Source organism: Porites lutea, chromosome 1, assembly GCF_958299795.1.
Source record: "Porites lutea chromosome 1, jaPorLute2.1, whole genome shotgun sequence".
Classification (NCBI taxonomy): Eukaryota; Metazoa; Cnidaria; class Anthozoa; order Scleractinia; family Poritidae; genus Porites; species Porites lutea.
In genome coordinates, this window is record NC_133201.1 from 52,836,158 (window position 1) to 52,858,858 (window position 22,701).

The 22,701-nt window shown below is 39.5% G+C and overlaps 2 protein-coding genes across 2 annotated transcripts in view; one reads left to right on the forward strand and one right to left on the reverse strand.

Moving 5' to 3' along the window:
* LOC140932119 (polyphosphoinositide phosphatase-like) overlaps positions 1-5,203 on the forward strand; it is a 39,440-nt gene extending 34,237 nt beyond the window's left edge. The window contains exons 23-27 of the mRNA XM_073381768.1: positions 456-524; positions 1,721-1,880; positions 3,021-3,100; positions 3,648-3,719; positions 4,888-5,203. Coding sequence (XP_073237869.1) covers positions 456-524; positions 1,721-1,880; positions 3,021-3,100; positions 3,648-3,719; positions 4,888-5,065 — 559 coding nt within the window. The 3' untranslated portion in view covers positions 5,066-5,203. The remainder of the gene's footprint in view (positions 1-455; positions 525-1,720; positions 1,881-3,020; positions 3,101-3,647; positions 3,720-4,887) is intronic.
* Positions 5,204-8,383: 3,180 nt separating this feature from the next.
* On the reverse strand, positions 8,384-20,538 carry LOC140921769 (ammonium transporter Rh type B-like). Its single transcript, XM_073371773.1, has 9 exons — positions 20,210-20,538; positions 19,937-20,120; positions 18,021-18,316; positions 16,915-17,078; positions 16,016-16,153; positions 13,307-13,440; positions 11,537-11,718; positions 10,967-11,040; positions 8,384-10,085 (listed from the first exon to the last, which is right to left on the reverse strand). The coding sequence occupies exons 1-9, from the start codon at positions 20,361-20,363 to the stop codon at positions 9,942-9,944; spliced, it is 1,470 nt and encodes a 489-aa protein (XP_073227874.1). The 5' UTR covers positions 20,364-20,538; the 3' UTR covers positions 8,384-9,941.
* Positions 20,539-22,701: the final 2,163 nt, after the last annotated feature.

Consider the following 22,701-nt stretch of genomic DNA (forward strand, 5'->3'; position numbering starts at 1 on the left):
ACGAGGGCAATGAGAACGTCAAAAAAGCAATAGGTTTGTTGAGCAAAACAACAACTCTGCACGTGCATCACGCTTTTTTGAACATTTCTTGGCCGTCACTGAACGACTGCGACGTGAAAATGTCTAATTTTACGTTTTATGGAGGACGTAAACAAGCAACGACAAAATTTTGCTTCTCTTTCTAAACTTGAGTGTGGTCCGCAAGAAATCAACTGTATGAAAATTCGCCTTTCATTAGACAATTTCAGCGAATTGGTAAACACTCGACAAAGTTTGAAAAAACGCGAATTTAAAGCTTCCTAATGAGTGCTGATTGGGTTATAAAGGGCTGAACTCAGGCGAGTTCCGGCGAAAACCCTCATGTTTCAAGGGAATGTTGACTGTAAGGAAACTGTAACTGTTGACAGAACTTAAGCTTTCAGATGTTTAACTTAGCTTGTCATGTTTGTTTTCAGAGATTTCATGCCACCAAATTCGTATAATCACAGTCCTTTTGTAGTGAGAGCTCCTGCTAAAGCCACAGGGTAAGTACTAGATGAAATTTTGCGTGTTTATTAATAGACCTCTTCAGCTTGTGTTTTGTTGTCTGTTTTGTTACATTACGGAGCTTAAGCAACCACGACGGAAACGGTAGGAAAAACGTCACCCAGAAAGTGAATTCGCGCTGTTTTGAACTTCATCGCTCTTATTCCAACTCCTTTAATTTGTCAATTGTTGCCGACTTTTTCAGGAGTTGAATCTAGAGGGCTGTATTAACGTTCACAAAAAGAAAAAGAAAATCGCTGTCTTGCGTTTACGCCCTCCATAAAACGTGAAAATAGAACGTTTCACGTCGTCGTCGTGCAGTGACGGCAAAGAAATGTACAAAAAGCGTGATCCACGTGCAAAGTTGTTGTTTTGCCAATCTAAACCCATTGCTTTTTTGCCGTTCTTGTTGTCGTCGCCGTCGTCGTTGCTTAAGCTCCCAATTTTCCAATGAGCGCTGAGTTACCTCGTAATTCTTCGGCTTTGCAGTGAAGTGCTTATTTTAAATTCTTTAAATATCTTCTTTACTACTCTCTTTTAACAGAAAGAGATGAACAGTCATTCTTGCATAAGAATCTGTAGTTGGTGTAATGCGAAGCGTAACAGAGAACAATTTTCTTGTGATCTCACACTCGGTGAGCCCTTGGCCTTGCATCAGATTTCACTTGAGTTTTATGGGGCTATTTCCACATGAGTCCTGGATTTGCAGCTGTTTAGTTTAGCAAATGAAAAGATAAAAAATGTGCAAAGTAAACCTTATGGACAAACCTGACATGAAACTATTTGTTTTTATTTAGACATAATGAACAGTAAACGACAAGAAAAAGGGAAAACTTTCTCGTGGTATAAATTGAGCTTTGCCGTTTGCTGTAAACGCGATTCTAAATCACTCTATTGTATTTACAGAAATCGTTAAACGCGGAAATCTCTATTAACACTGTATCTGTGGAGTCGTGTAGCCTGCAGAACAGGAACTTTTTTTTTTTTTTTGCGTTTTTTTTTTTTAGGCGAGCTAATAGGTACGAAGTGGCCGTGGAGCGCGAGTCGCGTGACGGGGGAAGGCGCCTTTCCTCGACTCGCGTGTCTCGCGCTCGGCGCTCGCTTCATGCTTGCCTTCGCTCGACGGCGAAAAAATAACGCCTGTTCTTTAGGTTAGCAGTCCTGTGGACTCAGCCCGACTCTGTTTTCTTTGTAGCCGACGCCCTGTTCCTGTGCGCCGAGCAGTTGGGGCAGCTCCTGAACCGTTGAGTGTTGATGACAGCAGTGATTCTGGATCCAGCTCTGATGATGACAGTTCAGCCATTTTATTTACACAAAAGAGCAGCAGCTCGAGTACTTGCTGTGTTTCATTTCAGGTTCGCTACAGCAGTTTTTGAAACCTAATATCACCATGGATTTTCTCTGCACTGTTCTTCATACATTTCCTGTGATACGATGCGAACAGTAGGGAGAAGTCGTTACGTCACGTTGCCATGGGAGCAAAATTTCTGGAACTGAAAAAACCGTTGTCTTGCAAATATGACAGGAAAAAACATGAAAGTTGTCTTGACTTTCCTGTGCAATATTGCACTCAGGGACAAATTAGTAGCCCATGCTTTTCTTCCATCGTTCGACAATGAAATTAGCCGCCTCTGTCAAGAAAAATTGTTGAGATCCAGAATTTTTTCTACCATAGTAACCTGACGTCACACTTCTCTTTATTTGTTTAACACTCACTGTCTCTTGTAGATGATTTCCTTTTTTTCTCATGACCTTTATGATTGATTGAACAGTACAGCTATCAGTGGAAATTAAAAGTTGGTCATTTATAGATTAAAGGGCTTAGGTCAAGCTATTCTAGGGGTTCGCCAGAGGACCACAGAATTGACTGAAATATCAGAATAACTTCTTCAAACTGCCGAAAGATAGAACTGAGAGAATTACAGGAAAGTCAAAAAGGGTCATGGACGGGTAAAACTGAATAAGATTAAAACGGACCGCATTCATGTAAACCTAACGAACTTGTATGGAGTTGGAAATTATAATGCTGGGAGTCACTTATATTTGTTCTGTTACGATGGATTTATCAATACAAGGCGTTTCATTCATCCAAAATACCGCTTCTTTTATGTGTAGGGAATCGTGAAACCAGAACAGCATAGACCGAAGACTTTAATGTAAGAAAGGGCGATCTTGTTTGCTTCAATTCAATAAACTTCATTTAGTCTCCCAATATGGATCTTCCGACCTAAGGGCCTGTTTACATGGAGGTGGGGGACCCCAGGTAGGTGAGGTAACCCGCTTAGGTGGGGTAACCCGCCTGTCCATACAATCTCTCCTTTTAATGTGATCACATTTACATGATAGGTGGGGTAACCCGTCACATGTTACCTCACCTACCTGGGGTCCCCCACCTTCATGTAAACAGGCCCTAAGTTATATTCAGCAAAAAAAAGAACCCTGTTTATTTGCATTTTATCACTAATTTATGTTTCTCTTCGTTATACGCTTGACAGGAGTTGCTGCCCTCTATGAAAGATGTGTATGGAGTTGAACTAGAAGACCCCAAGAGGGAAAATATGAAGGATTATGAAAGGTACTGTCTGCACATGCCTTGTGGTGATATACCGCGTTCCTTATGACAGACTGGCTCACTGACAGAGACTAAGGATGAGTATCTTGAAGCTATGTCCCGCATTTTATCCATATTCAGTTCAACCATAAGAAACTGGCCACCAACTGCGTGAAATATGAAAATAAGCACTAAAAACAGTGAAGGAACCTTTAGATAACCCAGCAAATACAAACAATGGCACGGATGGACAGAGGTGCAGAAAAACGCGGTTTTCAAAATTGTTTAGCTAAACAGGTTTTCAAAGTTGAAGACTGGTTTTTGTAACTTTGAAATGTAATGTTAGTTTCTTTACCACCATTCGGTTTCATAGCGAGTTATCGAAAAGATAACGCATCCGGATACTTTTCCAAAACGGAGATTTCAGTTTTCAAAAATATCTCAATACGTGAACAGGGCTTAAACAAAATGTATTGAACTATCGTCCCAGAACCACTTTAACACCTTTCTTTTCCATTTATTCATTTTATTCTTTTTTTCCATTTTCTTTATTCATTCATTTATTTCGTAGATTTGTTCAGTTTGGCAAAACAGCTCTTCCTGATAAGGAACACCCTGGCGTTAAACATATTCATTATAATTGGTAAGCAATTAAAATAAATGGTGTTGGTAAAAGCATCTGCGTTGTTTAGAAGGATTTTTCAAGGTCAACAAAGTTGTCTTGGAAAGTATAATAGGGCCTCTCCAAAAGGCTAGCCACAATACTGAGATCGGATGGAATCTTACGGGAGATGCTATACTTACTTTGAAACTGATTTTGGATAGGAGGTGTGGTGGTAAATTAACGGCAAGTGGTCTTACATTGAATTCCGACTGGAGAGATATCCAACTAAATCGAACAGGCGCTTAATACAGGTTTGACTGTACCTTATAAAGGCGATGAATGACTCAATCGACGTAGCCTGCGATCAAGCTCTCCTATTTAGGCAAGCGAAGCGAGCACGTTCTCGCGAGACTCGTTTCACTCGCCCAAATAGGAGAGTTTGCTCGCAGGCTACAAACGGCGATTCGACCGTACTGGCTGAAAATTTTACCTCGTTTTGTTTTGAGGCGGCTGGACGTCTAAATTTTCGTACGGTTAAGGTGGTGTTAGGAAGGGACACCTAAACGCACAAATTTTCAACCAGTCAAAAGTTCTTCCGGTCAGCCGTGTGAACGTACCATAAGACGTGAAACTTCGTGATGCAACGTTTTATGGGGGAAGTGAATGTTTGTTTCTCTTTCTGAACCTGACTGAATAGAGTCCTTAAGAATTAAACTCTAAGAAAATTGGCCAACATTTGAAAAATTGATGGAAGCGAAATAAACGCAATAGAGTTTGACAGAACGCAAACTCGTGTTTGTTGACGTTCCTGGTTCCATTGTCATCCTTGTTGAACGGAATGGAGTCCATTCCTGTTTTCGCTCAACATTGTTCAACTTCAACATGCCATAATCCAGAGTTCAACATTTGTGGAAATACAGCTGCAACATTTGTTGATCAATGACTTTTGAAGCGTATGTAGCTTGCGAGCAAGCTCTTCATTTAGGGGATATCGTGTGAAGTCACGCGCGAGCACACGCGAGGAGGGGAAGAGAACCTCACGCAGCTCTGGTTTGCTTTTTGCCCCTCTTAATGACGAGCTTGTTCGCAGGTTAAACCCTGTGTTACTGGCTTAACAGTTCCTACATTGCTGTCGGAAAAAGTGTCTGCCTTTTACAAAGAATGCTAGAGAGTTGAAACTCACCGAACTCGGTATTTTCTTTCTTAGGGCTGTGCACAAACCCTTTACTCTGGACTGTAATCGCAAAGTGAGCCCGCCATCAGTAGATCGACCATCAGAGGCCTTGTATACGGCTTATATACACGCTGGAAAAAATGGACGTTTTTGGCCTTCGTCTGTCAGTGTTGATGTTTATCGAAAATACGTCAGCAAGAATTACCAATGAACATGCCATGAAAGATGGGAACTGTCGAGCTTGAGGCCCTGTTCAGAGTTCACGTACGTGCTGCAAAAACGGCCCTTTCTGACCTTTACTTGTTAGCACTGAAGTTGATCAGAAATATATTAGCGATTATTATCAATGCTTTGGTGCATTAGAATTTGCGGGCTTGCTCCGACTCCATTTTTTTTTTGGAATGGCAAGGGTTTGGGTTCATAATTAATTACGCAATTGGGACGGGTGTGGACAGGGAGTCCTACCGATTTATCTCACCTCTATATATCCCCATATGCAACATTATATCTACTTTGTCAGATTACCCAGGACAGTAATATTATGGGTTCTATGTGGGGATTTGAAAGCTTTCCGTAGAAGAACATAATGACAACTAATAATAATCATAAATAATGATAATCAGAGTGCATGATACTGAAATAACATGTAAGCGAATCTTTGCTTACGTCATAGTTTACATTTTCGCTCATTAGCATATAAGTTAACCGATAGAAAGCGTCACCGTATGCTCGTTAATAAACGTATAAACGTTAATGAGCCCAGACATTCTTTGTTAATTTTCGAGTTTTTCAAAGATAATTTATCCGAAACTATTCGGTATATTGGGCTCAAATTTTCACAGATAACTAAAATTGTTATGCTCTTTCGATTTTCAGAGTTTATTTTAATAACTTGATCAGAGAATGAAAGCATATGCTAATGAGGCAAAAATGTGAGCAAGTATTCGCATGTGCATGTTTTTACCCTGTGGTGCGAGATGGTTTCTTTGTGAAGTGAAATCGCCATTTTACTTTGTTTGGTTAAGGTGTCAATGAAATCTTACTGTTTGTTAACTGGACAGTGACTAAGACCCTGTTTACATGGAGTGGGGGACCCCGGTCTAGTGGGGTAGGTTTCTTTTGTTTTGTGTTCCCCAGAGCGTGAAAACAAAAGAAACCAACCCCACTAGACCGGGGTCCCCCACTCCATGTAAACAGGCACTCAATGATGTACTTTTTTTTTTGTTTTCACGTTAGCACCCTGCATTTGTAAATTTTGAATTTGGATGTCGATTGGAAACTTACGTTAGAATAACTTAATGGTTTGTTTGACTACAGTGGATATAACTAGAAGTTCTCATTGAGAAGGGAAGTGCTGCCGTGAGTTGCGATGCGAATAGGACAAAGACAGTATGTAGAACAGTTAAACATATGAAATTTTTTCTTAAAGTCAATAACATAGAATTATGATGCACTGAGTAAAATACCAAAAATGAACCGATCACAATGACAAATATGCTTACATTCAGATACTGACTCGCCAGAGTTTCAACATGATTTTGTAATTCATTTTAACAACAGCAGTGCTGATAGACTGTTTCTTCATCGAACAATCATCGTGTACATGACGAGAAGAGTTGCGAACAAATAACGTAAAGGCTAAAGGCCAAAACTTGTTTATTCACAGCTCAGGTAGACCCACAGTACACGCCGATCACAACTTACAATCCTGATTTCCGAGATAACAATCTGTGTGACAAAAAATACTCGCTATGACTAATCTTGAAACCTAGCATTAGAAAAAACGAAAAAATGTCCCGTACAATAGTTCTTGAACTGTTCTTACCGTTTAGGCTGTTTAAAAAGACAGCAAACATCCGATGTACTACAACTTCTGCACAGATCTTAAACTCACATGAGAACAAAACAAAATGGCGGGTTGCTCTGAAGAGAAAAACAGGCGCGGCAGCTAAGCACTTGCTGATTGGTCACCTTGCTGATTGAACCATGGAACCACTGAACCATTGAACCATCGAACCATCGAACCATCGAACTAAAAAATCTCAAATCGCTCAAGAATATGGGTGCTGCCGGCTGATGCCCGGCAGCAATAATTTCTATGTAAATGGTTTTTTAATTTTGTAATTTCTTTGACATTTTATTTTCATAAATTAACGTGAAATAAATGGGTCAGTACTTTTAAGGACGATGGAATATTTCTGACGATCAGTTATTATAATTAAATGACTGAAAGAGTATACTCAAAGTTTAAGATTTTATAGATTTTTAAATAGAAATAAAATTACAACGTGTAGTTCCCTTGTATGTATTGACTTTGTTCAGGGTATGTGGGTTCAGGAAAGTGCGAAAAAAAAAATATCAAGAAAGGAGGTTTTAAGGGGTCAGAGAACAACTGCGAATAAAAACTTGTGCCGGCCACTGAGGAATAGAGATTAGAGATTCTGACTCGTTTCAAGAGTCTGCCGGGTAGGCTGTGTGCAGACGTCTCCTATTTCCTTTTATGCATTCTCTTTTCCACCTGCAACGAAGGAATAGGACCTCACGATCCGACAACGGCAACGCCAATGAAAACGTCGCTGAAAAATTGACTTCGCGTTCTTTGAAACTTTTTCGCCCTTATACCAAGTTACCCATTTAATTGAAAGTAAGGAATTTAGGTCGGAACTGAAGAGAGGGGAACGCGTCCGAGTTCAGAGAGAGAGCAAAATTTATCGGCCTGCCGTTCCCTTTCTCCAGTCAACTCAAAATTTGTCATTTCACGTCGTAGTTGTTGCAAGGACGGCAGAGAAATGTACAAAAAAGGCATACAGAGATGTCTTTTTTTTGTTCCCGTTGCCGTCGACCTTGCCCGTTCCGCTGGATAAGGGTAACGTGGACTCTGGAAACTAGATTGGAGGAATGGTGGGATTCATCTAATTTTTTATCAACATTTTGTTACGACTTTTCGTCTTTTATTTCGGTAAGAGAGCTCAGTCGCGCCAACTTTCAGATGTAAAGATTTTTTATCCCCGAAGGTGAGGACCTTCCCAGAGAAGCGAGCCCTTTCTGAAACTAACGAGGGTCGTTTCTCTCGAACGTTTACGGTAACCGTCTTAAAGAACTAAGAGCCAAGGCGAATCTATCTAGAACAGAATCCAAGCTCTCTTCGCTGAACTCAAGCTCTTGGTCTAATGATTCCATTCGGCGTGTGGATTCTTTCGATTAAATTTTAGCAAAGAAAACGGCAAAAACCACCTCCCCCAAAAGAAACGAACCTTTAAGGGCTGTTCACACCAGGTGCCCGAGCACTAGTGCCTGCATAGTGCCAGCACAAAATGGTGCAGTGTTCACACCTTGGATACCCGATGTACAACTGTGTTATAATTCGCCTAGTCAGACTCCATCTTAAATCGAAAGCGTTGCAGGTACGCTGCTACAGTTTAAGAGGCTTCTGCTCCGAGTTTGATTAAATGGAGGAAAACAGCATTTTTAGTCATTTTTCCAAATAAAACAAAAACACCAGCAAAAAAGGACAACAACACAAAACTAGTGAGGTAAATAAAAAAAATAAATTTATTGCAATTAAATTTATTTGGATTGTTAATCTCTTTTAAGACTGCACCAATCTCTATAAATGATCTGACAATTAAAATAATACCTTTAACTTTTCAACTGTCTTTAAATAAAAAATTCTTTAATTACAAAAATTGACTTAAGTGGCTTTAAAATTAGTTTCAAACTGTTATTTACCTAATAAAACCTTGTTCACAAACCCTTTCTATTATGACGAGTGAAAATTGGCACAATTTTACGAACGTTTCAGTTCTCCAGAGAGATGGTGAATTCCTTGATATTCGCATACTGGAAAACCCAAAGATGAATTCATAAAAATGCAAGACTTAAAAAATTTAGTGGCCTAAACTTCAGAAAAAAAAAACTAAATGTAAATTTTGAGCTAAGAAAGTCCTGCAGTTCTCAGCATTTGCATTGCGCCCTTCGGACGAAATATAACGGCTTTTTTCTATGTATTAATAATTTAACTTCTCTAAATATAATATTTTAATCTGCAATACATTTATGTCATTAAAATATCTATAATAAACTGTATAAATATATTAACAGTATTATTAACCTAGCTCGTACTACTGAGAGGGAGAAAAATTCCAGAAGATTTGCAGGGAATAAATACGAAAATTCCACGACCCTGAAGTCAGGGGCACCCAACGTCAATTTTCGGAAAATATCTGTTCGGAAGATGATTTGAGATCTAGAATTTTCGGAACCTTTGTTGCAAAATTTCTTGCTTGCCTTCCTCTCCTAGGATTTTCGAACATCTAAAAAATGGTATAATTGCCCTTTTTTAATGGATTTTTACCCTAAAAAGATCACCGAGAATTTTCGGGAGTCTTTTATCTGGCTGAAATTTTCGAAAAGATAAGTTTTGATCCCTATAATTTTCGGATCACTAGACTTTCAGCTAGGAAATCCGAACAGATGAAAAATTTCTAGGAGATAAAATATGCCTATATCTACCTTTCAATACTAAAATACGTTTAACAGTGCTCTGTTTAAGTGGTTTTGAACTTATATTCTCTTTGGGTGCCCCTGAGAAGTACACCATTTTCAAGTACTGACTATAAAGGGAGTGTTCGATTGACCATATTCCGGAACAAGAATAAAAGGAACCCTCGGTTTGACATTCATTAAAAGTTACTGGTACTGTACCACTTTTTTGACTGGTCCAGAACCAATTTTTCTGTAGTTTTAACGCGCCTTGAAATTCAAGGCGTTTTCCCACAGTAGATAGGACACCAGGCCATTTCTGAATTAACTTCAGCCTCTTTTTCGAAGCCAGCCTTGGTCTTCAGTCAACTTTTCCCGCAAAAGTAAGTTTTCATTCACATGAGAAAAAACCAATGTTACGACGGAACGATTGTGCACCAAGCCTCGCTTTGATGAAGAAGCTTTAGGTAACTCGAAAATGAAAAATTTTAGGTGCCTTTCTCCGGGCCCTGGAATAAATATTAAAAGTCAAAAGTTTTCCCAGATTCCATAACTGGCAGGAACGATGACTATAAAATACTCAGATGGTCTGGGTATGTGATTGATCATACTTGTCCATCTGCCTGTCCATCTTGCTCCTCCACTTCATTCTCTTCCCTTCGAACTAACAATTCATTCTGCTCTCGCGGAACCTCGCTCCTGGTTCTGGGACGGACTTCATCAGACAATCCACGAAAATCACTGGGAACCTTCAGATAAAGAAAACCGCATGTCTGATCTGCCAAATCAGTGTGACGGTATCTTTCTAAGGCTTAGGTAAAACGGGCAAAAAAAAAACGTGCAACTTGTTTGGCAAAAAAGGCGATGTTGCCCGTTTTACCACCCTTGTTCAAACCCGTGAACAAGCTGATTTGTTGCAAAACAGATTTGATGTAGGTGGAAAAACGCGCAACGTCGGTATTCAACCCGTTTTGCAGCAATGTTGCAAAAAAAGTTGCATTTTTTATTGTTGTCCGTTTTACCTTACCTTAAGATGTCCTGGAAAATGACACCTTTTTAAACCTTTTAGAGCCGCTTTCGAACTTTGACACTCGGGATTTACAAATACATGCGTAAACTACTATACGACTGCGTTTACAGATGTTAACGGACTCGCTGGCCTTGGTTGGCTGCTATGGACAATGAATGCGAAAAGAGTGAAACGAAAAGAAAAACAAAAAAATCCCACATAGTTACGTAAAGGTTTAGAGATTTCTGTGCAATAAGGGTTAGCAACCCAAACAAACTGCTTCATCAAATGAGTCCAACCGTCAATCGATCGAGAAAACAAATCAAATCTCGTCAACAACAGGACATACCTGCCATGAACAAGATATCACTCTATATTTATGAAGTGCCTTCGCCTTATATTCATGCCTTCATTCGTCGACAATTTATTTCACCTCACTCTAATGAAGATTCCGCTTTAAATTAAAAAGGGGGTCAAATTCATGCGCCCTATACTACTCACCAACTTCCAGGCTTTTTCACTGACGTCTGGCTTTCGGAGTAAATTGTTCAACGAGAACAAAACGACTTTGACCATCGCCCCTTAAGGCAAACGTATCGTATTGGCTTTAATCTAACCTACCTCCCAGAATTCCCCATCATCATATAAGGCTTCCTCCTTCAGGGGATCAAAGAACGGCTGCTTGACAATGATACCTGAAAATAAATCAATAACCTTAACAGTAAGAATTGCATGTTCTGCCATCAGAGCTTGAGGGCGAGCAGGAGTTCAACAACGTTGATGATTAAAGTGAAAGCTGTCAGTTCGTCAATCTATAAACCATGTCTAGTGAATTCGTACAAGCTACGGCGTTCTGTGGTCGTTTAGGGGAACCGAGTTACTTATGTTTGGTCTGGTCGATTTTATCCGAAGAAAACCAGTATATTGCCCTCCCCCCCCCCCCCCCCCCCCCCGAAAAAAAAAAATGCAGTGCCGAGTTTACGGGGCCGATTTTTGAAGAGTGGTAGATGGGGAAACTTAATGAAAAAAGATCTCGAAATATTCAGCTTTTCTCGCTTATCAAAAGCGTGAGGAAAGCCAACTGATGACGTCCCAGAAAAGCAAAGGGATGCCATTTTAATTATTGTCTTATCAGGTGGCGTGTCTCTATATAGAAAGCGACATGGTGAAGGACCATAATAAACAGCCTACCAGTAAGAAGGCCACCGAATATCGCCAGCGCTAATGTTATAACTAAAGCAGCTAACTGAAATACGGCTTGTTTGTCTGCAGTCCATTTCAAGCCATCTGAAGCTTGTGGGTTAAACTTGACCAACTCAAAGTACTGGGTACTATTCAGCACTGGTGCTCTGGCTGGAAAAATTGTGTAAAGACTGAAAAAGAAAAAGAAGAGAAAATCGCACTGTCAAAATTGAACGATATTATGTACAGATAAATATTAAAAAGAAAACAAACAAACCAAAAAACAATACGCAGTAAAACAAAACGTTTACGTCAAGTATTTATCAGTCTTCACAAAAAATGCTTTCCCCTACTTTCTTAAGCTCTAAATAGACAATGGAAGCTCATGTTTTCATACGAAGCATGAGCTAATTGAAACAAACAAAGATTGGTGCAAATGCTTAGGCTTTCCGCACAACGCATGCTTCTTATTTAAAAAGCTCCAACTTTGTAATTCGATTTCTGTCATTATGATTAAAGGACAAGGAAATTTCTTAGAAAGTTGCTGGTAATTGCACTTTACATCACTCATTGACACCTTCAAGCCTCCATTAAATTTTTTACAACATTTTCAAGAATTGTATGAACTGTGGGAATACAAATCTAAATGAAAATATGACCATTGCAGTTGTAATCGCAATTTAACCAACTGCAAATTATGCCTGTATCAATGGGATACAAACCCACGGCCAGTACGCATTAGCACTGCAGTGCTCTACCAACTGAGCTACGAGGACCCATACATTAAAAGCAGGGCAATTTGTTGAGTTTATCAGGGGCACCCAACGTCAATTTTCGGAAAATATCTGTTCGGAAGACGATTTGAGACCTAGAATTTTCGGAACATTTGCTGTAAAATTTCTTGCTTGCCTGTCTCTCCTAGCATTTTCGAGCATCTAAAAAATGGTATAATTGCCCACTTTTAACCGATTTTTACCTTAAAAAGGTCACCTAGAATTTTCGGGAGCCTTTTTTCTGGCTGAAATTATCGAGAAAAGGTAAGTTTTGATCCCTATAATTTTCGGATCACTAGACTTTCAGCTAGGAAATCCGAACACATAAAAAATTTTTAGGGGATAAAAATATGACTACATCTACCGTTTAAATACTAAAATACGTTGAGCAATGCAATGTTTAAGTGGTTTTGAACTATATTCTCGTTGGGTGCCCCTAGTTCATTTAACAGGGGCACCAACGTCAATTTTCGGAAAATATCTGTTCGGAAGACGATTTGAGTACTAGAATTTTCGGAACATTTATTGTAAAATTTCTTGCTTGCCTGCCTCTCCTAGGAGTTTCGAACATCTAAAAAAAGGTAAAAACGCCCATTTTCAACGGATTTTTACCCTAAAAAGGTCACCTAGAATTTTCGGGAGCCTTTTTTCTGGCTGAAATTTTCGAACAGGAAAGTTTTGATCCCTATAATTTTCGGATCACTAGACTTTCAGCTAGGAAATCCGAATATATGAAAAATTTATAGGGGATAAAAATATGCCCAAATCCACCGTTTAAATACTAAAACACGTTTAACAATGCCATGTGTAAGCGGTTTTGAACTATATTCTCGTTGGGTGCCCCTGATTTAACCCGTGAAAGGAATGAAACACAGATTGAAGATGTTTGAGAGTCTTGGGATGTCTGACAAAACAGTCAAATTATCTCGGACTCAAAGATAAATGCTGGCTATGGTCTCAAAAGGCCACCATTCACCACCTCTAAAAGGCAAAAGAAACTCAGTACCTTGTCTTGTAATTCGTATAGTTTGCAATACTTGCAGATATGGCTCCAGCAATTGCACCAAGGATGCCAGGAATTCCGTGCAAACTATTTACACCACACGTGTCGTGAACTCGAAGCCTCTTGATTAACCATGGCTAAAATATAAGTGACTTGTTAAATGGTAACCTCCCTGTATGCAGTCACAGGTTTCTTGAAAACTATGAGAACATCTTCCTAAGTCTTCAAACTCAAAGACAGATAATTTCAATGCCGCAAACGTTAGGCCGAGTTTTGACACCAAACTAATCATGAGTCTAACCTAATGTACATTGCATTGCTGGTAAGCACAGGAAACGTTTGCTGTCCGAATCAATTAAGAACGGCTATTTTGACATGACATGAGTCCGCTGTTTTTCCTGCTTTAGTTGCATGGTGCGAAAATTTTGCTGTTAATTCAGACCATGAAATTTTTGCACACGGAGGACCTAATACACTTAATAGTCAGGTCTCTTAGGGTCAGGATCGTTACAGAGTTGACAAAAGCACCAAACTTTGCACAGCGATAGCTTATTGCAGTACCATGAATATTAGAGGGGGTGCCCACTGCAAATATGCCACTGAAGCGTGCTAAACAGGATTTAATTATTGTAAATTTCACCTGCTGGGGTCCCTGTGGTGTTTTGATTGAAAATTGTTATTTAATACCTTAAATCACTCTGAATTCTATTCTCAGGTTGAAAGCAACAATTTCACTCGAACATCTGGCATTCCCATCCATTTTTGCTTATTGATTGTATAATTCAGTTGATTATTACTGTGCCCTTAAAGCAAGTCCACAGTCCGACCACATTTTCATAAGTCATTTCTAAGATGGCCTCGTCTTTGCTTCATAACTTGCAAGTACTCAGCTTCTGGGGTCTCTTCTCCTTTTCTAATGTATTTCAATTAGAGGAGGCCTTATTGTGTGGCTTAAGCCTTACTTATCAAGTATTACTTGTCATTACATGTCACTTTAAGCTGAAGAAAGCAAACAAAATTTCAGAAAAAATAAATTGTCAAAGAGTCTGTTGTATCACATATTATCAGGGATTTATGACAGCTATTCATGAAGAGCAAATAACGAAATGACAGAACCCAAAATAGTTCTTTCCTAGTGAGGTAATTAATTTTTCAACTTCACATAGGCCTGGGTGCCTTTCAGTCTCTCGTTATCCAGTTATCTGCTGGACGCAAGTGCATGTTTTGACAGAGAAGCAAGCACCGTGGCTAAAGTCATATCATTTACAATTTCCGCAGTTTGTCTAAGCTTTACAAAGCAAAAACAAACAAAAAAGAATCTGGTCTCATAAACGAAAAAAAGAAACAAGTTAGCCCAAGCTTCAAAAAACAGCACAGTTTATCATGAAGCCTCTACATTTGGTACTGAAGCACTGAGGTCCAAAAATAATAACAGCTTATCAAGTCGTAAAAGTGAGACTCAAGTGGTACAAGATTGACTCAAATGATAAATGGTGAATAGTTTAACTGCTGAAACTGTAGAAAGGGGGCCGGGCTAACTTTTAGGGCCTGTTTACATGGAGGAAGGGGACCCCAGGTAGGAATGGTAACCCACTTAGGTGGGGTAACCCGCCTGTCCATATGATCTCTCATTTTAATTTGATCACGTTTACATGATAGGTGGGGTCACCCTTCAAGGTGGGTAGCCCGGTCTGCCACACCAGGTAACCCTCTCAGCTGAGGTCAAATTTTGCCATGTCAACGTCTCGAGGTGAGGAAACCCAGGCTAGTCGGGGTCGGATTCGAGATACATCAAATTCGCGCAAAATTCACTTTGGCGCTGGGTGGCTTCACATAATTATTAAAGGTAACAATAGAAAGCCACAACACTGAAGGTTGCAGCAAGAGCAGCAATTGAGCGTAGACGTGGTTTGCCAGCATTTTTCTTGTTTACATGGTTAGCGACCATTCATATAATCTTGAGAAACTGCACCCCAGGATGGTGAGGTTGTAAGATTGCATGTAAAGGAGGGTTATTTTTTTTACCCCTTTTGTCACGTCTGTAACGATCCGGCCTATATTTTGCACTAAGAGACCTGACTATAAAACCTTGACTCGTGATTAACAACATGAACGGTTCAGCTCCTAAATTAAAGCTTCCCAAAGACAACTTCTCCGTTAAGCATAACAAATTTGGCAATAAGCGATTTTTGTTCCAAAAACCCTCACTTGTTGCCAGAATGTAAGTGCCTTGAGACAATTAGTGAGAATTACATAAAGTCCAGTCTAACCGTCCTGAGTCTTTAAATGAATTCCCATGTTGTAATCATAAAAATTCTTGAGTAGTACTTTTTTAGCCTCCAAGCTTCATCTTTCTGGATCTTCACAAAATCTTTTATTGGAGAGGACTGCAAGAACATCTATTTTAATAGGAGGTTATATTTTCATATTCATATTCATAGTTATATTTTCATATTCTCACTATTTTTGACTTTTAGGACAGAAGCTGGCTAATCAAGTTTTTACACTTTCCTCATTTTTCCTTAGAAATTTGTATTTGTTTGCCTTGGTACAGAATGCTGAGATAACAGTAGCCTGTGTAGAGCTGCCTCCTCCCCTCAAACAAAAACATGGAGAGAGAGAGTCTCCCCCCCCCCCCGATTTTGTTTGAAGATAGTTTTGGCTAGGGGCTATTTACAGGCTAAGAAAACTGATATTAAATTATTTTAATACCTGTATGTACTTGAAACCAATTGTGCTAATTGCTCCACTAACAAATCCAATCAGAACTGCACCCCATGGATGAATTATCATGAGTGCAATTGTGCCCATGGCAACGCCTCCAGCCAGACTCGCATTTTGGAGGTGAACCTAGTGAACAAATGAACAAAATATTAAGTAAATTCATTTTAAGAAAATTATTATAGCAGCTGCATCTGCATCTGCATCTGTTGACAAAAATTATAGATGTCTGGTGAAACAGATGCCAACTTCAGTGGTTTTAAATTTTAGATTTATGAAAATTGAGCTATCTTAAGGCTTAAAAGAATTACAAATTATGCCAACTTAAGTATTTTATATAACTGCATGATATACATAGTGTTTTAGCTTTTTTTTTAATTTGACTTTTGAATTATTAGGCTCATTTCTTAACCTTTGTTACCATGCAAGTGAAGTGTTGTCCTGTATTGAATTCAAAATATATCTTTATTTCAGGTCTAAATTAGCTTTTAGGCCTCTTTTCTCCACCTGTGACAGTCAGAAGTTATGAGCTCACAAATTCAAAGACTGCATGTAAAAACACAAGTCAGAGTGAATTTGATTGAGTTCCAGCACTGAGATGTCTGTATTGACTAATCACAATGAGTGGAATAACCGCTTGCTTGACCTAAACCCCGATGAAGAATATTGCAAGACAGGCCAACTTGTGTCTTACTGGAATTCTATCAGGAATCAGACTGTTATGAGTATGAGCATTTTGCTTAATGTTTTAAAAAATTCTATATTTTGCCTTCCATTCTTACTTTTGAGTTTTGGTGGTATGCTTGCAAAAGCAGAATGTGCCATTTAGCCTAAGTGTAACAATCTCATAATCTAAGTAACATTTCAAATAAAATAATTATAAAACTTACCATGCTAAGCTTTGATTCCTTTGTCATAAGAGATGAGAAGGCACATGAGGTTACACAGCTAGTTACCAATGCATAGTAGGTGTTGACGATGGCTCTGTGACTTGCCACTCCTTCAACAAGAACAGCATTGAAACTTGGCCAGCAAACCCACAAGATGATTGTTCCTAAAGCAAAATAATAATTTAAAAAACCTGTTCTTATTCTCACAGAAATGTTGATGCTATATTACAGGAGGATTTTAATTTCATGGTTTTGGGAGAATGCTATTGATCAAGTCATAGATTTGTTAAGACCACAACCAAGTACAAAGAGAAACCGACCGGAATCAAGATCGAGCTTCCCAATGATATCGTTTTAAATTCTAATGTTATTTTATTGCATATATGCCAACTCTCCCAGATTATCATCAGGAGTCTTCCAGATACTGCACTGATCTCCCACCCTCTTGTATGTGTCAACAATATAAAATGGACTTTTGAGCTTTTGTGTGCTTTAATTTGAAATTTAGCCAATTTTTTCCCTCAAAATTCAACCTTTTTTTAATTCATTGTATGGTTTCTGGGACATTTTTACATGTAGTCACTGACAGATTATTTCATCATTACAATGATGAAAGCAAATTTTGACTTCATATAAGGTCCCAGGTCATGGCCACTGGGTCAATTTGTGGGTGAGGGGGTGGGGGGTGGTGGGGCTGTTGACATTTGAAGCGGGGTAGGGTGTAGTGCGAAATAGGGAGTCTCGAGTTTTTAGATCTCCAGAGGTTGGCATCTCTGCTATTGCAAATAGTAAAGAGAGGTGCAGTTTCGTTTCTTTCTTTCTTGAAGGTTTTGTCCATTTTCCAAACACTACCTTACACCGGATAGGATAGAATAGATGTTAATATCAGACTGAAGGGTTTTTTTGTGTGAAAGTTAGGGATGATTAATTTGACAATGCTAAAGATCCTTTTTTTTTGTTCAAATTTACCTTGAATTGGCATGCCCCCCTTAACACTGTGCAGTCACTCCCTGTTAATATACACACTTAATTTCTACAGCCCCCTCATAGGGTTCTACTGTATTTCCAAAAATATTGCTGAGAACTCTATTTTTTGTTTAACTCACCCAATGTTGCAAAAAGATCAGAGGTATATCTGGAAATTTCTTTGTCGTGGGCTACAGCTCTTTGAGTGTACAATACACGAGAAACTCCCAAACCAAAGTAAGCACCAAATGCATGAACAAAAAATGAGCCACCAGCATCAACTGCATGGAGGAACTTGGTAGCTATAGCTCTGTTTACAGAGTAAATGACAACTTCAATAAAAGATATGACAAGTAGCTGATGATGGCTTGTTTTACCAAGTAATGCACCAAATGAGACTGTTACGGCTACAGCTGCTAGGTCACCTTTGATCATGCTACAAAAAATAATAAAAATAACAGTGAGTGGCAAACTCAAATAAATTAATGATAAGTTTGTAAATAAATACAACGTCAAACTCTCTCTGATGAAGGGACTCTTTGACTAGTGGACTGTGAGGCTATCAGGAGAAGTCGTTCTGCTTAACTGTAGATTTTATCATGCAATGACAGGACTGTAATGTAGGACTGCTGACTAGTGGTCAAATGTGATTTTATGTGGGAGCGGGAACTGAAAACACAATTAACTTGATGCCTATTACACCATGGGAGTAATGATGTAATTATTAATGAGGCCCTCTTAGGAGAATAAATATGATAATTTTGCATCTGAGGAGCAGGCCATGTCCCTGTCAGAGGGGGACATTGGGGGACTGTCAACACTGCAAGACCGCAGAAAAAATAACAAACACCCCACCACTACCAAAAAAGTAAAGGAAACACCGACATCGCAATTTAATTTTTGTCCTATGATCAATCTAATCCATTAATCTCCATATGATTCGGGGGGGGGGAGCGGGGGGGGGGGCACGGAGGTTTTCGGAACTGGTTTTGTTTTTGCAGAGACTCAGACTGACCTCAAGATTCAAAGAATTCTATTTCAGTCATGCAGATATGAAGAATGCATTCTGGCGTGTATGGACTCTGTTGTAGGCTCAATGACCTTGGTATTGCAGCCACTTACACTTATGGCGTGTTTGCAGGATGAATTAACTATTGAAAACATTAAGTAAAAAGGGAGATTTTCATTCAAGTCTCTAAATGTTGTTAATGTTCCTCGTTTTGTGGTAACCACAGTCAATGAATAAACCACAACACCACAAAGGGTCCGCAAGTTATTTCTTTTCACCGAGTATCATAGGTTTAAAATCAGAAACACTGCACACTGTACAGTTTGAGTCACCGCAAGACCACAAGATGGGAATATTATTCACCGCAATACCGCACAAAAATATTAGCAACACCACAACTGACCACAAATTCCCCCGTCCCTCCTGTCAGTATTTATCCCATCTTGATGTTGTTTGTCACCATTTCATCTATTCTTGTGTTGCTGCTTTATGGCCACCTTGCTTGTTGGAATTTTATCCTACGAGGTCCTCATTAATGTTGCACTGCAGGGAGTGTCCGAGGATTCTTAAGTTGCTCCAACTACTTCATAGCAGAGGGGGTGAAAAAGCCAACAAACAGATGGACAGATTTTTGAAATATTTTTGCCTGGATTTCAGATTCAGAGCAAAAATTTACTGGATTTGCAGATTGGGCAATTGCATGCAGTGGATTGTGAATTCATCCACTTTTTGGGCCTGGATTTTGGACTTTGGATGTTTTAAAATTATTTTTGCTCAGATTTCAGATTCAGAGTGAGATTTTAATGCAAATCATAACGGAGAACCTATTCACCCCACTCCGAATACAACCTGTATATAGTACTCCTTCCACTTTCTTAATTTTCATCTTTGTCAGGTCAATCAGGGGTGTAGGGAGGTTCAGTGGGGGACATGTTATAAACCGAAAATAATCTGTATGTAACTAATCAAATAATTCTTTTCTCCAACTGAAACAACAAAAATACGTTCCTGTATCAAGGATATAAAGCTAATCATTTTATTGCTTACCTTTCCAATCCAATAGAAATTGTATTGTTGCGCATCTCAAAAAATCCTTGCATGATAGTTGACCACTCGATCACCAGAGCAGAAATAAGAAAATTATAACCCATCGCACTGAATCCATATTTTCTCAGAAATGTTAATAGTAGGCCAAATCCAGCAAAAAGCATTAGGTGCAGTCCCCCAAATACTGAAGAAGAAGATAAAAAAGTAAAAAATGTTCATTTCCGTTTCATTATCATTCACTTTTCGAAGCGTCATAATGTAAATTGCACTCACCGGAATATTTTGAGTCGGTTTTTGTCTCATTTTCGCCATCTGGAAGGAGTTCCTCGCTGTAACCAACGAAAACTACGAACAAAATTAACAGCAACCCTTGCAAAAGAAGTAACAAACCAGCAAATTTTCCCCTTCCTATGCTTTGATCCGTCATCCCAGTGTTTTGAGCGACAAACCAAATAAACAATTTTTTGACCAGGACTCAATTGTTCATTTACTTTCTCTGATCTTGCCGCCTCAAAAGATAACTATGGTTCAGCGGTAAAGTGCAAACTAAAAATGCAGTTGAGACTTTTCAGTGCCTGCGTGGTCCTTCCGCCGTTTATCTTCAGCTTTTCTATTGTTTGTGGAGAAAACCCGAGGGGCAGCAGAGGGAAGGGTAGTGTACTGCGTGTGTTTTCTCCCTCCCTAGATGTTGGAGAATTGTACGGCGCTATCCATAGGAAAAATCACTGTTCAGAACTGATAAGTCCGAGTGAGAGCAATAGTGTTATCCACTGGATGGAGATTTATTCCATGGATAGTATTAATATTCACCATTTCAAAACACTGAATCAAACCTGTGTAAATTGGGGTTGGGAGAGAAGGCAAACGTAGATGTAAAATTCTACCCCCGACCCCTCCCTGTCAAAATCGACGATAGGAAAATGGCGCGTTTTAGCCTTCGCGCCGTCTTTGGTTTGGAACAAGAGGGCCGGGTGTCGTTCCCCAGTTGTTCAAGCGCTCACCAAAGGTTAAATTTTAATTTCGTTTCCTTTCGATCGAAGAAATTTTCTCGGATAATTTTCTATATACTTTTTCGAGTATCAAATCATCAAATTGTGGACATGAGAATGTAACTTACCGTGAATGAATTTGCTTTTCCAGCTTTCATATCGTAAGTGAGGCCTGCCAGGGTAAATTCCGACAAGCGACATGGCCCAAAAAGTAGCGACAACGCGTAAAATGAAATCGCGACAAGAGACAACCTCCCTCGGCCAAACTGCGACAGTGACGGCAAAGCCGATAATAAGCGGAAAGCATTTATAAACACCGACACGAGCAGTTTTAAAGTTCAGACGGGCGACATGAGACCCCCCCCCCCCCCCCCCCTGGCAGGGCCTCTTAAGTATTTAGTTTTATATCTTTCATATCTACCATCTACCATACCGTAAAATTCCGAAAATAAGCCCCTTCATGTATAAGCCCCCCAAAGTCGTAACGCAAAAAACCCTCCGTTAAATCACCCCTCCAAATATAAGCTTCCCCAGGGGCTTGTACTTGGAAATTGCCCTCAATTACAAAGTAAAACAAAGCAAAAATGGTAAATTTCCTTCTAACTACAAAGCTAGCCCAATCGATTTTGAAACGCAAATTTTCCTCCTTAGATAAGCTCCTCCGAATATAAGTCCCTCCAAAAATAAGCCCCTCAAAGAGGGCCTTCGAAAAATATAAGCCCCGGGGCTTATTTTCGGAATCTTACGGTATCTCTGTTATTATATGAACCAGTCCCACTTTCTGTTTGAACTTGGCGCAAATCATAGCATCCACTTAGGCTCTCGCCAGTCGATCTCCGGTCTCTTTTTCTTAAGGGCACGTTCGATGATAGTATTAACTACGGAATAAGGATATACGCAACAGTTTTGTTATTAATCTCTCCTGTACCGTGATATTTGGACCACCTAAACGTTACATACATGTACGTCAGAATATTTCAGTATCGCATACAGAGTTCTAGAAATTGTAAAGCAATGACTGCTAAAGTAAATGTTTTCTAGGGTTTATTTCATGTATTCTTTTAGCATTGCAGAATACGGTCAATAGAACACGTCGTAAATACAGGCTTGAAGTTACTCTTGGTGCCAGAGGCGTTGTTTTTTTTTTTCCTAAATGGTTCGTGGCGAATCCCCGACTGCGAGGCGCAACGGGCCGACAAAAAAGAACCATCTGGGGAATTCTAGCGCACCTTGTACGGTGTATTACATGCTACACTTTTTGAGAACCAGGTTAAGTTGTAGCTGAAGTTCGTCCACCAAAGGGATTTCTTATACAATTGTCAATCTTTACCCTGAGTTGCATCTCTAAAATGAAGTACATTGTGTTTAAAACTCCTTAGCCGTTTCTCTCCCGATGCGTTACGCTACGTTGTGGCGGATTTTTCAAAACCTGAAAAACGGTATGCTAACCAAGAGCCATATGGCTCTTGATGCTAACTCAAGGCTCAAACCTGCAACACAGGGCATTTTCAAGTTTTAGTCATTTATCAGATCTTTTGGAAGCGGAACTGCCTCCTTCTTTGGTCGCAAACAGAGGCGAGCGCGCAAAGCGAGTGACTTTCATCGCGAGAGAGACGTCTGGGAACGAGGCAGAGACAGACGGGGACGGGACCCGTGAGGGGCTCATGTGCCTGCTAGCACCTGCCAAGCAGACTGAAAAAAAATTACAACAGTCAACCTGAGAACTTTTGTATTCTTATACAGGGACAAAGCGAAACAAAAATATAATCTGGTGGT